This window comes from Perca flavescens, unplaced genomic scaffold (assembly GCF_004354835.1).
Source record: "Perca flavescens isolate YP-PL-M2 unplaced genomic scaffold, PFLA_1.0 EPR50_1.1_unplaced_scaf_22, whole genome shotgun sequence".
In the NCBI taxonomy this organism is placed as follows: Eukaryota; Metazoa; Chordata; class Actinopteri; order Perciformes; family Percidae; genus Perca; species Perca flavescens.
Window position 1 is genome coordinate 25,001 of NW_021166648.1, and position 14,973 is coordinate 39,973.

The following is a 14,973-nucleotide window of genomic DNA, read 5'->3' on the forward strand; positions in this document are numbered from 1 at the left end:
TGGGAGCTTCATAGAGACAGCTAACGTTAATGTTAGCTGCCCTACAGCTGTCAGTTAGCTGGGAGCTTCATGGAGACAGCTAACGTTAGTGTTAGCTGTTGGGAGTCCCTCTAGTGGACAGAACGTTTAACAACAACCACATGCTTATAGAGGCATTGACAATGCATAAGCCTGAGTGGTGTAGTACATATTAATAACAGGCTGCATTATTCAAATATTATTCAAATATAAAAAAATATAAAAAATGAAATCCGAATGTGAAGACTGGCAGCTCTAGTGGTTTGTGATTGAGAATGTAACTGCTATGAAACAATCAGAAAAATGGGGTCTCTTTGTCTCTTCATGTTTCAGGACTCGTCTCTTTGTCTCTTTATGTTTCAGGACTCGTCTCTTTGTCTCTTCATGTTTCAGGACTCGTCTCTTTGTCTCTTCATGTTTCAGGACTCGTCTCTTTGTCTCTTTATGTTTCAGGACTCGTCTCTTTGTCTCTTCATGTTTCAGGACTCGTCTCTTTGTCTCTTCATGTTTCAGGACTTGTCTCTTTGTCTCTTCATGTTTCAGGACTTGTCTCTTTGTCTCTTCATGTTTCAGGACTCGTCTCTTTGTCTCTTCATGTTTTAGGACTCGTCTCTTTGTCTCTTCATGTTTCAGGACTTGTCTCTTCATGTCTCAGGACTCGTCTCTTTGTCTCTTCATGTTTCCAGACTCGTCTCTTTGTCTCTTCATGTTTCAGGACTTGTCTCTTCATGTTTCAGGACTTGTCTCTTCATGTTTCAGGACTTGTCTCTTTGTCTCTTCATGTTTCAGGACTTGTCTCTCTTTGTCTCTTCATGTTTCAGGACTTGTCTCTTTGTCTCTTCGTGTTTCAGGACTGGTCTCTTTGTCTCTTCATGTTTCAGGACTTGTCTCTTTGTCTCTTCATGTTTCAGGACTTGTCTCTCTTTGTCTCCATGTTTCAGGACTTGTCTCTTTGTCTCTTCATGTTTCAGGACTTGTCTCTTTGACTCTTCATGTTTCAGGACTTGTCTCTTTGTCTCTTAATGTTTCAGGACTTATCTCTTTGTCTCTTTATGTTTCAGGACTCGTCTCTTTGTCTCTTCATGTTTCAGGACTCGTCTCTTCATGTTTCAGGACTTGTCTCTTTGTCTCTTCATGTTTCAGGACTTGTCTCTCTTTGTCTCTTCATGTTTCAGGACTTGTCTCTTCGTGTTTCAGGACTGGTCTCTTTGTCTTTTCATGTTTCAGGACTGGTCTCTTTGTCTCTTCATGTTTCAGGACTGGTCTCTTTGTCTCTTCATGTTTCAGGACTTGTCTCTTTGTCTCTTCATGTTTCAGGACTTGTCTCTTTGTCTCTTCATGTTTCAGGACTTGTCACCATGTTGAGCGTGGGGGGGGCGGTAAGGTGCGGCGTCCTGCAGCTTCCTGTACGAGGAGTCTGTTCTGCTGCGTTCAACAGGAAGTCACCTTCATCTGGGCACACATGTCCTGCTGGACCCCCTCCACCTGCTGGACCCCCTCCACCTGCTGGACCCCCTCCACCTGCTGGACCCCCTCCACCGGCTGGACCCCCTCCACCCCCTGAAGTCTGCTGTCACGTGTTACATGTCAGGACGCCATCAGGAGTCGGTACTCTGTGCAGGGTCCCGAGGCTCTCCAGTGGCCGGACGCCATCAGGGTTTGGGACGCCATCAGGGTTTGGGACGCCATCAGCGTTTGGGACGACATCAGGGTTTGGGACGCCATCAGGGTTTGGGACTCTGTGCGGGGTCCAGACTCTGTGGGGGGTCCAGACTCTGTGGGGGGTCCAGACTCTGTGCGGGGTCCGGAGGCTCTCCGGTGGCCGGCAGGATGCCAGTGACGGTGCGGCCGGCTGGTACGGTGGCCTCTCGGACTCGGCGCCGGTCCACCTGTGTGAACACTTCCTGGTGAGCGTGCAGCAGCTGAGCGGGTTGCCGTGGTGGCTGAGCATCGTCGTGGCGACGCTGTCGGTCCGGACGCTCATCACTCTGCCGCTCGCCGCCTACCAGATGGTTGTCCTCGCCAAGGTGAGACACGAGGGGGGAACGTATTTCAATTATTCTCATTTTCAGAAAACTGTGAAACTAATGTTTCAGCGTTAGAGCTCCTCCCCAGGGTTAATCAGACCAACGTTACCATGTTCATGTGAACTCAAACTGTACACACACTACCGGTCAAAAGTTTTAGAACACCCCAATTTTTTCAGGGTTTAATTGAAATTCATGCAGTTCAATGTCTTATTGTACTCTGAAATGAAAGAATAGAACAAATGAACAATGTAAGTTAAAAAAGAAATCATGGAATCAATTTATAAACCAAAATGTATTCTAAATGTTTGACTCATCAGAGTAGCCCCCTTTGGCAGATATAACAGCTGAACACACTCGTGGCATTCTTTCTACAATGGAAATCAAATATTCTTCAGAAAGTTCCCATAAATGTGTGGCCCTTGGTGGTTGCTTTGCTTTCACTTCTCTGTCCAGTTCATCCCAAACCAGCTCACTGGGGTTTAAGTCTGGTGACTGTGCTGCCCACTCCATGTTTTTAAGCTTACCATCTTGTTCTTTTTTGCTAAGGTAGTTCTGGCATAGCTTGGACTTATGTTTTGGGTTATTATCTTGCTGTAGGATGAACCCCTGACCAACTAGGCACATACCAGAGGGTACTGCATGGTACTGCTAAATACTGTGGTAGCCGTTTTGGTTCAGGGTGCCTTTCACTCTGTACAAATCACCGACCCTGGATCCAGCAAAACAGCCCCAGACCATCACGCTTCCTCCTCCATGTTTGACAGTTGATGTCACACACTGAGGAACCATCTTTTCTCCTACTCCACGGCGGACAAAAATCCTGCCTGATGAACCGAAGATTTCTTTTTTTCTTCTTCCAGTCTTCAGTAGTCCATTGGCAGTGTTTCTTGGCCCAGGCAAGCCTCTTTTTCTTATTCTGATGTCTTAGCAATGGCTTTCTTGCTGCAACTCGACCTATCAAACCTGCAGCTCCAAGTCTTCTCTTTCCAGTTGAAACTGAGACTTCTTATTCCGACCACTATTAAGCTGAGCTTGAAGCTGTTGTCCTGTGAGCCGCCTATCACGCAAGCTGTTGACTCTCAGAAACTTGTCTTCTGATTGTGTTGTGGCTTTGGGTCTGCCAGACCTCTTCCTGTCAGAGTCTCCCCCAGTTTCTAAGTGCCTTTTGATGATGAAGAATACTGTACTCACTGACACATTGACTTTCTTCACAGTTTCTCTGTAGGAAAGACCAACATTCTTAAGTGTTATGATGTCTGTCTCTCTTCCATTGTTAATTACCTTTTATATTGTACTTTCTGCAGTACAATGCTGTTCATATAATACTCACAAGGGTACGGTAGCACAGTGTGTTCCAACAATACTTTTATCCAAACAGACAGAGGGGGTTGTAAGTAATCTAGACCAGTGTGAACACCTGTAGGAATTGGTAGCACCAACTTTCAAAGCTTGATCAACCTCCATTGCTGCAGACCAGCTTTACCTTGTTAACCCATTTCTTGTTTCCTGAAAAAGGCCTTTTTGTAAAATTCTGAAATGTACGTTATTTTTCAGTTTTGGGTAACCTTACTTTTTTTTTTACCTCAGGCAGTTCACCACTTACCTTTGTACCATTTCAAGCTGTTCATTGGACTTGAACTGCTAAAATTTCAATAAAAAAAATAAAAAAATGGGGTGTTCTAAAACTTTTGACCGATAGTGTGTATATAGATATACAGTATATATAATACTTTGTAAAGTGTCATCAGGTTCAGGTCCTGCATCCAGAGTTGTGTTCTGGTGTTGGGGAACTTTATATTCTGCAGTTAGACGATGCTTTTACACTCAGGATATTTAGCTTTCAACTCCTTAAAACTGAATGGATAAAAATAAACGGTGTCCATATACATGATCCCGTTTGTTGCGGTGTGCGGTCTCTTCTCCATCACGGTAACCATAGTAACCCCCAGGTGATGTACAGGTGGAGGCGCTGCAGGCCGAGATCTCCGAGCTGGCAAAGAGGCTTCGATACGAAGTTTCAGTGCGAGCGAGAGAGAGAGGCTGGACGGAGAAACAGAGCCGGTAAGAAACCACACAGTCAAACATGGGTTACCAGGGTTACAAGGTTATCAGGGTTACCAGGGTTACCCTCACAGGAAGTAGAATCAGTTGTGTTGTTTGTTCTCAGGTTCCAGTTCCAGAAGAATCTGCGTCGTCTTGTCTCTCAGCTCTACATCAGAGACAACTGTCACCCGTTCAAAGCCAGTGTTCTGGTCTGGGTTCAGCTGCCGCTGTGGATCAGCCTCTCCCTGGCCCTCCGAAATCTCTCCCTCAATCAGCCCGGTAAGATACCACCCAGCCTCTCTCTCTTAATCAGCCCGGTAAGATACCGCCCAGCCTCTCTCTCTTAATCAGCCCGGTAAGATACCGCCCAGCCTCTCCCTCAATCAGCCCGGTAAGATACCACCCAGCCTCTCCCTCAATCAGCCCGGTAAGATACCACCCAGCCTCTCTCTCAATCAGCCCGGTAAGATACCGCCCAGCCTCTCTCTCAATCAGCCCGGTAAGATACCACCCAGCCTCTCTCTCTTAATCAGCCCGGTAAGATACCACCCAGCCTCTCCCTCAATCAGCCCGGTAAGATACCACCCAGCCTCTCTCTTAATCAGCCCGGTAAGATACCGCCCAGCCTCTCTCTCAATCAGCCCCGTAAGATACCACCCAGCCTCTCTCTCTTAATCAGCCCGGTAAGATACCACCCAGCCTCTCCCTCAATCAGCCCGGTAAGATACCACCCAGCCTCTCTCTCAATCAGCCCGGTAAGATACCGCCCAGCCTCTCTCTCTTAATCAGCCCGGTAAGATACCACCCAGCCTCTCCCTCAATCAGCCCGGTAAGATACCACCCAGCCTCTCCCTCAATCAGCCCGGTAAGATACCACCCAGCCTCTCCCTCAATCAGCCCGGTATTATACCACCCAGCCTCTCCCTCAATCAGCCCGGTGACAGATGTTTCCAGATGTTGGGGCTGATGTGACAGATCTCCCTTCAGCCCGATGTTGGGGCTGATGTGACCTCAATCATGCCCGTGTTACAGATGTTGGGGCTGATCAGTGGTGACAGATGTTTCCAGATGTTGGGGCTGATGTGACAGATGTGTTTGCAGATGTTGGGGCTGATGTGACAGATGTGTGTTACAGATGTTGGGGCTGATGTGGCAGATGTGTTTGCAGATGTTGGGGCTGATGTTACAGATGTGTTTCCAGATGTTGGGGCTGATGTGACAGATGTGTGTTACAGATGTTGGGGCTGATGTGACAGATGTCTGTTACAGATGTTGGGGCTGATGTGACAGATGTGTTTCCAGATGTTGGGGCTGATGTGACAGATGTGTTTGCAGATGTTGGGGCTGATGTGACAGATGTGTTTGCAGATGTTGGGGCTGATGTGACAGATGTGTTTCCAGATGTTGGGGCTGATCTGGCAGTGGGAGGAGCTCTCTGGTTCCCTGACCTCACCGTTCCTGACTCCAGCTGGATGCTTCCGGTGTGTCTGGGACTCACCAACCTGCTCATCGTAGAGGTACCTGGCGTGGGGTTAGGTTTAGTCGGGGTTAGGGTTAGAGTCACCTGACCTGATGATGTCATTCAGCCTAACGCTGCTCTCTTCTTCTTCAGGTGTTTTCTCTCCAGAGAGTCAACCCGTCTCGTGTTCAGAGGATTGTGACGAACGCCATCCGAGCGTTCTCGCTGTTGATGATTCCCATCGCTGCGACTGTTCCCTCTGTGAGTATCTGACCCGATCAGCTGATTGGTTCATTCAGAGCTTGTAGAGAAAGAGCACATCTAAGTCCCGCCCCCGTACAGCCAAACATTCCCCCCCGGCCTATTCGATGCTCACGTCTGGCCCATGTATTTAAAACACAATGGGCCAGACATGGGAGTGGATGCAGGAAAAACCGCAGATGAGACGTACACAATGACCTAAATTGAGGACAGCTACTCTCGTTATTGTAGATCAATAGTAAGTTAAAGTCCAATAAGGCAAGGCAAGGCTATTTTATTTATATAGCACATTTCAGCACAAGGCAACTCAAAGTGCTTTACACAAAACATCAAATATTACAAAACAAAGAGAAAATAGGGATTACAAATAAGAATAAAAATATTAACGAAAACCAATGTAATACCATATAAGATCCATAAATAAAAATCATAGTTCAGTATTACAATTAATACGAGAAATCTAAGAATAAAATTTACAGTTCTGTATTAAAATTTAATACGAGATGAAATACAAGAATAAAATTCACTGTTCAGTATAAAAAATTAACGAAAAGCAACATCAAAAATAAAGGTCTTCAGCCTTGGGTTACAGAGTTGCTGAGAGTTGCTGCGGAGCAGCAGTTATCTGGGAGTTTGTTCCAGATATGTGGAGCATAAAAACTGAACGCTCCTTCCCCCTGTTTAGTTCTGACTCTGGGGACAACAAGTAGACCTGTCCCAGACCACCTGAGAGGTCTGGGTGGGTCATAGTGTAGCAGACCTGTCCCAGACAACCTGAGAGGTCTGGGTGGGTCATAGTGTAGCAGACCTTTCCCAGACAACCTGAGAGGTCTGGGTGGGTCATAGTGTAGCAGACCTGTCATAGACCACCTGAGAGGTCTGGGTGGGTCATAGTGTAGTAGACCTGTCCCAGACAACCTGAGAGGTCTGGGTGGGTCATAGTGTAGCAGACCTGTCCCAGACCACCTGAGAGGTCTGGGTGGGTCATAGTGTAGTAGACCTGTCCCAGACCACCTGAGAGGTCTGGGTGGGTCATAGTGTAGTAGACCTGTCCCAGACCACCTGAAAGGTCTGGGTGGGTCATAGTGTAGCAGCAGATCAGAAATGTATTTTGGTCCTAACCCATTTACGGATTATAAACCAGCAGAAGTATTTTGAAATCAATTCTTTGAGGCACAGGAAGCCAGTGTAGAAACTTCAGAACTGGAGTGATGTGATCCACTTTCTTGGTCTTAGCGAGGACTCGAGCAGCAGCGTTCTGAATCAGCTGCAGCTGTCTAATTAGTTTTTTAGGAAGACCTGAAAGGACACTGTTACAGTAGTCAAGTCTACTGAAGATAAAAGCATGGACAAGTTTTTCCAGATCCTGCTGAGACATAAGTCCTTTAACCCTTGATATATTTTAAGGTGATAATAGGCTGATTTTGTAATTGTCTTAATATGGCTGTTAAAATTCAGGTCCGAGTCCATGACAACACCAAGATTTTTTGCTTTGTTGTTTTTAACATTGTCATTTGAAGATGTGCACTGACTTTCAGTTTCTCTTATTTTGCTCCAAAAACAACCACCTCAGTTTTTTCTTCATTTAATTTAAGAAAATTCTGGCACATCCAGTTGTTGATTTGTTCAATGCACTTAGTCAGTTGTTGTATTGGACTATAGTCTCCTGGCGATAAAGTTATATAAAGTTGTGTGTCGTCTGCATATAACTTATTTTGTTGTTTTACCATAATCTGAGCCAGTGGAAGCATGTAGATGTTAAACAGGAGAGGTCCCAAAATTGAGCCTTGGGGAACTCTGCATGTCATAATTTTACGCTCCGATACATAATCGCCTATAGACACAAAGTAGTCTATTCTTTAGATAGGATTCAAACCACTTTAGTACTGAGCCAGAAAGACCAACCCAGTTTTCCAATCGGTCAAGAAATATGTTGTGGTCGACTGTATCCAATGCAGCACTGAGATCAAGTAATACTAAGACTGTAGTTTTGCCACAATATGTGTTCAAGTGGATGTCATTAAAGACTTTAACAAGAGCCATCTCAGTGCTGTGGTGTGGTCGAAAACCTGACTGGAAGGCATCAAAACTGTTGTTTAGTCACTGGAAATGGTTGAGTTGTTGAGAAACCGCTTTATCATGATTTTACTTAAAAATGGAAGGTTTGATATTGGCCTATAGTTGCTCATTAGTGACGTGTCTAGATTGTTTAAGAGTGGCTTGATGACTGCAGTTTTCTGGGCCTGTGGGAAGATACCTGTAAGAAGAGACGTGTTTATAATAAGTAGCAGATCTGAAGCCAAACAACTTAAAACATTTTTGAAAACGTTTGCTGGTAAAATATAATAGTTGTATAATGTCCTCCAGGTTATTGTAGTTGATCATATGAAATTGTGTAATAATTTATTTAGCTTGGTCTTTGTGACAACACATATGTACTTCATATGGAGGCATTAACTGTTTAAATTTTCTGAATTTGATCTGTGAAGAAGATGGCAAATTCCTTACAGGCCTTAGCGGATAAAAATTCAGAAGCTACTGGTACTGGAGGGTTTGTTAATCTATCGACAGTAGGTTCAGATATTACTGGTAGTGGAGGGTTTGTTCGTCTATCGCAGTGGTTCTCAAACTTTTTCGGTCATTCCCCACTTTGGACAAGGTGTAATTTTCAAGCCCCACCTGTCCCCATCGGCCCAACACAATGCTAATGAAATACGCAACAAGCTTAAACTGTTCCAATTTATTGAACAACTAGTATCAGTATAGTAACAAGTGGTATCTAAATACAAACTAACAATCTACATCCAATAACAGCAAGTTCAAAAATAAAGAAAATAAAATTACAGCTGTGTCAAAATTTGTATCAAGTTCAAAAATAGAAAATAAATAAAAGCGCCACTTTGCAATCTGTTAAAAAAAGAAAAGAAGAGAAATCCATTTGGCAAGACAGGTCTGTTTATCCCTGCATGCGTTTTGCATCGGACGATTTCTCAAACTGGGTTTGCAGGCTTGATACTGCTACTCTCAAGTCATGCTCAATGTTCAGCTGAGATCTGTACTTTGTTTTCAGTGAAGCAACAGCTGAAAAGCCCATCTCACAGAGAGATGATGTGGCATAATAATATAATATAATCCAATAATATAAGATATATTACACTGCATAATGAGCACTTTTACTTTTGGTACTTTAAGTACAGTATATTTAACTTAAGGACAATGTTGAATGCAGGACTTGTAACTGACAAGTAATTTGTAACTCTACAACACAGTTTTTTCTACTTTTTACTGAAATACATGATGTGAGTAAGTCTTCCACCTCTGGAGATCACCAACAACAGTCGTGCATGAATAGCTGCAGCTGTGTTTAACACTGAAAACACACAGCTCAGTACAGCATTTACTCAGGGCTCTTACGTTTTAAGGACAGGCTGTGACAACTTTTGTTGAGGAAGTAACCTCCTTAAATGTGCATATGACAATTATTCCCCTCAATGATAAATTCATTCATTTTAATGAATTAATACACCCCTGGACTGTAATATTCCAGATGTGTTTTGAGCAAGATTTCTGCTCATGTTCAAAATATATCTGTGTTCTCTGAGATTTGGAGGAGTCGTGATATTTTGAGAAAAATAAAGTACCTAAAAACCCTATAAAATAATCTAGCTGCACCATAGTCTGCTGTGCATTACGTGATTGCTGTGCTGATACGGTAGATCTCAGACCTTCTGATACGGTAGATCTCAGACCTTCTGATACGGTAGATCTCAGACCTTCTGATACGGTAGATCTCAGACCTTCTGATACGGTAGATCTCAGACCTTCTGATACGGTAGATCTCAGACCTTCTGATACGGTAGATCTCAGACCTTCTGATACGGTAGATCTCAGACCTTCTGACAGACACAGAGCCCTGTTTGGGAACGTTTAGGGAAGTGTCTGTACGCTGCTCTATGCTTTTTTCTCATTGGTTGTTGCGTTAAATCTTACCCAGATACAATAGTGCTGTTTTCTGATTGGCTATTGTATATGTATAGCCCCTTTCTATTTTTTTGATTGGCTGATAATTGGCAGGCTCGACTAAGAGCTCCAGGGGAGCCACGCTTGATTCCTGTCAGTTCCATAGTGAGAGCGGCTCGCCAGAAAACTTCTGGGCGCTGCAGAATATTAAATATGTTATAAATAGTTTTTCCGCGTGAGAAATACAATGTGTGGCGGGAGTGCGTGACAGTCACGCTCAATGTGTGACACTTGAGAGCCCTGGTTTCCCTGCAGCTCTGCTACAGTAGCAGCGAACCTTTAACGTTACCTGCCGGTCACATGGTCTCTAAACAGTCGGCTCACAGTGAAGTCCTGCACGGATCAACAGATGTTAGAGTCCTGCACGGATCAACAGATGTTAGAGTCCTGCACGGATCAACAGATGTTAGAGTCCTGCACGGATCAACAGATGTTAGAGTCCGGCGGCTGCTCACTCCGTTTGGTAGAAGACGCACCGAGCAGATTAATGGAGCCGCTCGGTGTTTGACTAGCTAATAATCCGTTAGCCTGTTATCTTGAGCTTTGTCTGAAGGCGCCAAGTGGCCAGCCAGGCTCGACACACCAACACATTCATCACATCCTCCCCCTAATTAGCCTACATTAGTAACAGTTCATTTTGTCTAGTGCGAGTTCTTGCTCCTGATTCCGGGAGATTTGATCTCATTTGCGGGCGTCAAGGAGCCGCTATCAATATGCGGGAGACTCCCGGAACGTCTGGGACAGTTGGGATGTCTGGATAAAGATATAAAGGCATAAAAAGGAACATTTCCTCCCGTTTAGCGCGCCCCACCTGTCACGTCTCTATTCCCCACCAGTGGGGCGCGCCCCACAATTTGAGAACCGCTGGTCTATCGACGGTAGGTTAAGATATTACTGGTACTGGAGGGTTTGTTAGTTTATCGACAGTAGGTTCAGATATTACTGGTACTGGAGTGTTTTTTAGTCTATCGACAGTAGGTTCAGATATTACTAGTCCTGGAGGGTTTCTTAGTCTATCGATGGTAGGTTCAGATATTACTGGTACTGGAGGGTTTGTTAGTCTATCGATGGTAGGTTCAGATATTACTGGTACTGGAGGGTTTGTTAGTCTATCGACAGTAGGTTCAGATATTACTGGTACTGGAGGGTTTGTTAGTCTATCGACAGTAGGTTCAGATATTACTGGTACTGGAGGGTTTTTTAGTCTATCGACAGTAGGTTCAGATATTACTGGTACTGGAGGGTTTGTTCATCTATCGACAGTAGGTTCAGATATTACTGGTACTGGAGGGTTTGTTAGTCTATCGATGGTAGGTTCAGATATTACTGGTACTGGAGGGTTTGTTCATCTATCGACAGTAGGTTCAGATATTACTGGTACTGGAGGGTTTGTTAGTCTATCGATGGTAGGTTCAGATATTACTGGTACTGGAGGGTTTGTTAGTCTATCGATGGTAGGTTCAGATATTACTGGTACTGGAGGGTTTGTTAGTCTATCGATGGTAGGTTCAGATATTACTGGTACTGGAGGGTTTGTTAGTCTATCGATGGTAGGTTCAGATATTACTGGTACTGGAGGGTTTGTTAGTCTATCGACAGTAGAAAATAAAGTACGTGAGTTATTATTGTTTCTGGCAATAATGTCAGAGAAGAAGGATTCCCTTGCATTCCTTAGTTGAAAGTTATAAATGCAAAGTCTTTCTTTATAGGACTCATAATGGACCTGGAGATTGGTTTTTCGCCACCTACATTCAGCTTTTCAACACTCCCTTTTTTCTGCTCTTACCAGTATGACATTTCTCCATGGAGATCTTTTTTTATCAGAGAAAGTTTTGTCCTCAATGGGAGTAATCAAGCCTCAATCATTTTTGAAATTTTACAATCAAAATTATCTACAAGCTCGGTGACTGAGACCCCTGAAAGAGCAGGTGTGGAAGAGAAAAGCTGAACAAATTACTCACTGGTGTTCTCAGTGATATACCGTTTTTTGATTACCTTTGTAACTTTTTTGTACAGTGATAGTACCATTAAAGAAAAGACAGGAATGGTCAGAGAGAGCAATATCAGTCACCACAACCTTGGAAATGTTCAGACCCTTGGAGATAATCAAGTCCAGAGTGTGCCCCTTATTGTGCGTGGGCTGTGTCACATGCTGAGTCAGTCCATAGTTCTCAAAAACACAACACAGTTCTTTAGTTCCTCTGTCCTGGGGGTTGTCAACATGAATGTTAAAATCGCCAGCAATAACCACACAGTCAAAATCAATACAGATCACAGACAGCAGTTCAGCAAAATCTTCGAAAAAGGCTGCACAGTATTTAGGTTGCCTGTAGATATTAACAAGTATAGCTTGAGGAGAGGACCTCAGCTGAAGAGCCACATATTCAAAACTAGCAAAAGTTTCGTAAGATAATTTCGTACATTTCAATGAGTCATTAAACAAAACGGCGACTCCACCTCCTTTCTTATTAAGTCTATTCTCACTCATGAAGTTACAATTCAGAGGACTCAATGACTCAATGAGTACAGTAGCACTGTTATTATTGTCCGACCAAGTTTCAGTTAAAAACAAAAATCAAGGTTGTGCTTAATAATAAAATCATTGATTAAAAGGATTTTCCTGCCAAGGATCTGATGTTTAGGAGGGCAAGTGTCCGTTTGTTAAATGTACTAGCTGTCTCTTCACCAGTTGGTTTTGTCTGTTACTGATTCTGACTGGAATGATGGAGCTAGTTTGTGGAAGGAGCTGGTGTGTGGGAGTGTGCATGTGCACATGTCCACAGGATGTAAACAGTCGATCATGAGTCTGTGTTTGCAGGGCATGCCGCAGGTTCCCACAGAGCATTTGGTTGAATACCATCCCTCCCAAACAGCGAGCCACGTTTCCAAAACAGATGAAAATTGTCCATAAAACCTATATTGTTATTGCTGCATGTAGACTGGAGCCAGGTGTTAAGTTGGAGTAGTCTGCTAAAAAGGTCTTTTCCACGACCTAGAGAGGGGAGTGGCCCTGAAATAAAAATCGACTTTCAAACAATAAGTCCTTCATCAAACCGTATGAATGTGTCCCAGACCAGGATAGAGTGTGTCTGTGACGTGTGTGTTTCTATGTGTGTCTATATGTGTGTCCCAGGCCAGGATAGGAAATGAACTAACAATGTAAAGATCAACAAGCCACTGACACATATGTTCACATTTGATTCAATTCAATAACTTATTATTGTTTGTCTTAAACCCACCAACCATGTTCATCTTAGACCAACATTAGCAGCATCCTGAGCCTGTTTGGTTACTATAGCAACACTCAGCCCAACTTCATTGCAACAAACATACAAAAGACATTGTAACTTTTATTGCAATTTTTTACAAAAGCTCCCCCAAAATCAGGCATTTTGGGCCGCAACAATCTCACAAAAAGTGTGTGAAATCCTGGAGGGACTGACTGGCTGATTCTGGAGGTGACAGAGTTCCAGGTTTGGGTGCAGACAGAAGAATACAGAGTTTTCATAACTGGATATCAGATCTTAGTCTGCGAACATGTCGGGTCGAGTTTGGTCAGCGTTGGCACATTCCTGTCTCGTTCATCAGATGAATCACTAACAGACATGTTGGGTCTGAGATCTCCCGTTTCTGCTGCAGGACACTAGTCTGGTAGCTGCTGAACGGTTCATGCTCACACAGCCTTTCCTCTCCCAGCGTCTGCAGACAGCCGTGGACTTGAACCGCTCGCTCACCCTCCATGTTTCCTGCAGTCGTAGACACACGCTGTCATCTGCAGACTTCTGTTAGAGATTACCGCTGTTAGAGATTACTGCTGTTAGAGATTACCGCTGTTAGAGATTACCGCTGTCAGAGATTACCTCTGTTAGAGATTACCTCTGTTAGAGATTACCGCTGTTAGAGATTACCGCTGTTAGAGATTACCGCTGTCAGAGATTACCTCTGTTAGAGATTACCTCTGTTAGAGATTACCGCTGTTAGAGATTACCGCTGTCAGAGATTACCTCTGTTAGAGATTACCGCTGTTAGAGATTACCTCTGTTAGAGATTACCGCTGTCAGAGATTACCTCTGTTAGAGATTACCGCTGTTAGAGATGACCGCTGTTAGAGATTACCTCTGTCAGAGATTACCTCTGTTAGAGATTACCGCTGTTAGAGATTACCGCTGTTAGAGATTACCTCTGTCACCTGCAGACCGCGGCTAGAGATTACCGCTGTTAGAGAGATTACCTCTGTTAGAGATTACCTCTGTTAGAGATTACCGCTGTTAGAGATTACCGCTGTTAGAGATTACCGCTGTTAGAGATTACCTCTGTTAGAGATTACCTCTGTTAGAGATTACCGCTGTTAGAGATTACCGCTGTTAGAGATTACCGCTGTTAGAGATTACCTCTGTCACCTGCAGACCGCGGCTAGAGATTACAGCTGTTTGCAGACGCTGAACGTTTGTCCGAGTGTCCACAGTGTGAGAAGTCTGCCTGGCAGGATGTTTCTCTGATTTAACCCACCAGTCCTCGTTGCTACGGAGACATGACTCAGCAGAAAAAGAGTCCATACAGATCAGCGGTTTCCTAAAGTTAGGAGAAGTTAGGACTCTTGTGTAAAACCCTTTTTCTATCTTCAGAACTGTTCATCTGTAAGTTTCAGCCTCAGGTGTATTACTGCCTCACTACTGCATCTAACAATGACTTCACATCCTTCCAAGCCTCTGATGTCACTTTGTTTTAACAATGACTTCACATCCTTCCAAGCCTCTGATGTCACTTTGTTTCCCCCCCCCCAGTCCATGGCTCTCTACTGGTTTACCTCCAGTCTGGTGGGATTCAGTCATAACCTCGTCCTTCGTTCTCCGGCCGTCCACAAACTCCTCAGACTCCAAACTCCTGGATCAGCCTCTCCATACAGAGACCTGCTGTCTGCCTTCATCGCCAAGTACTGCAGATAATACTGCAGGTACACCTTAAATACTTCACAGATCAGACCAGGGGCTAGTGGCTAGGGTTATTGAAGTTATTAAAGAGTGATAAAGAATTCCAGTATGAGATCATGGACCTCTATCTTCCTGTTTTTCTCTGAACTGTAATATAAGTCAAATATATCTGATATAAACATGTGTATGTATACAGTATATATATGTGTGT

The 14,973-nt window shown here is 44.0% G+C and overlaps 1 protein-coding gene across 3 annotated transcripts in view; it reads left to right on the forward strand.

Annotated features, from left to right (window-relative positions):
* cox18 (cytochrome c oxidase assembly factor COX18) overlaps window positions 1-14,973 on the forward strand; it is a 17,097-nt gene extending 2,124 nt beyond the window's left edge. Inside the window, exons 3-8 of one of the 3 annotated variants that reach the window (XM_028572616.1) lie at window positions 1,336-2,045; window positions 4,009-4,109; window positions 4,216-4,370; window positions 5,460-5,608; window positions 5,704-5,811; window positions 14,616-14,973. In XM_028572616.1, coding sequence (XP_028428417.1) covers window positions 1,377-2,045; window positions 4,009-4,109; window positions 4,216-4,370; window positions 5,460-5,608; window positions 5,704-5,811; window positions 14,616-14,777 — 1,344 coding nt within the window. In that variant the 5' untranslated portion in view covers window positions 1,336-1,376 and the 3' untranslated portion in view covers window positions 14,778-14,973. The remainder of the gene's footprint in view (window positions 1-1,335; window positions 2,046-4,008; window positions 4,110-4,215; window positions 4,371-5,459; window positions 5,609-5,703; window positions 5,812-14,615) is intronic. The other 2 variants (XM_028572615.1, XM_028572617.1) reach the window with 2 other exon arrangements.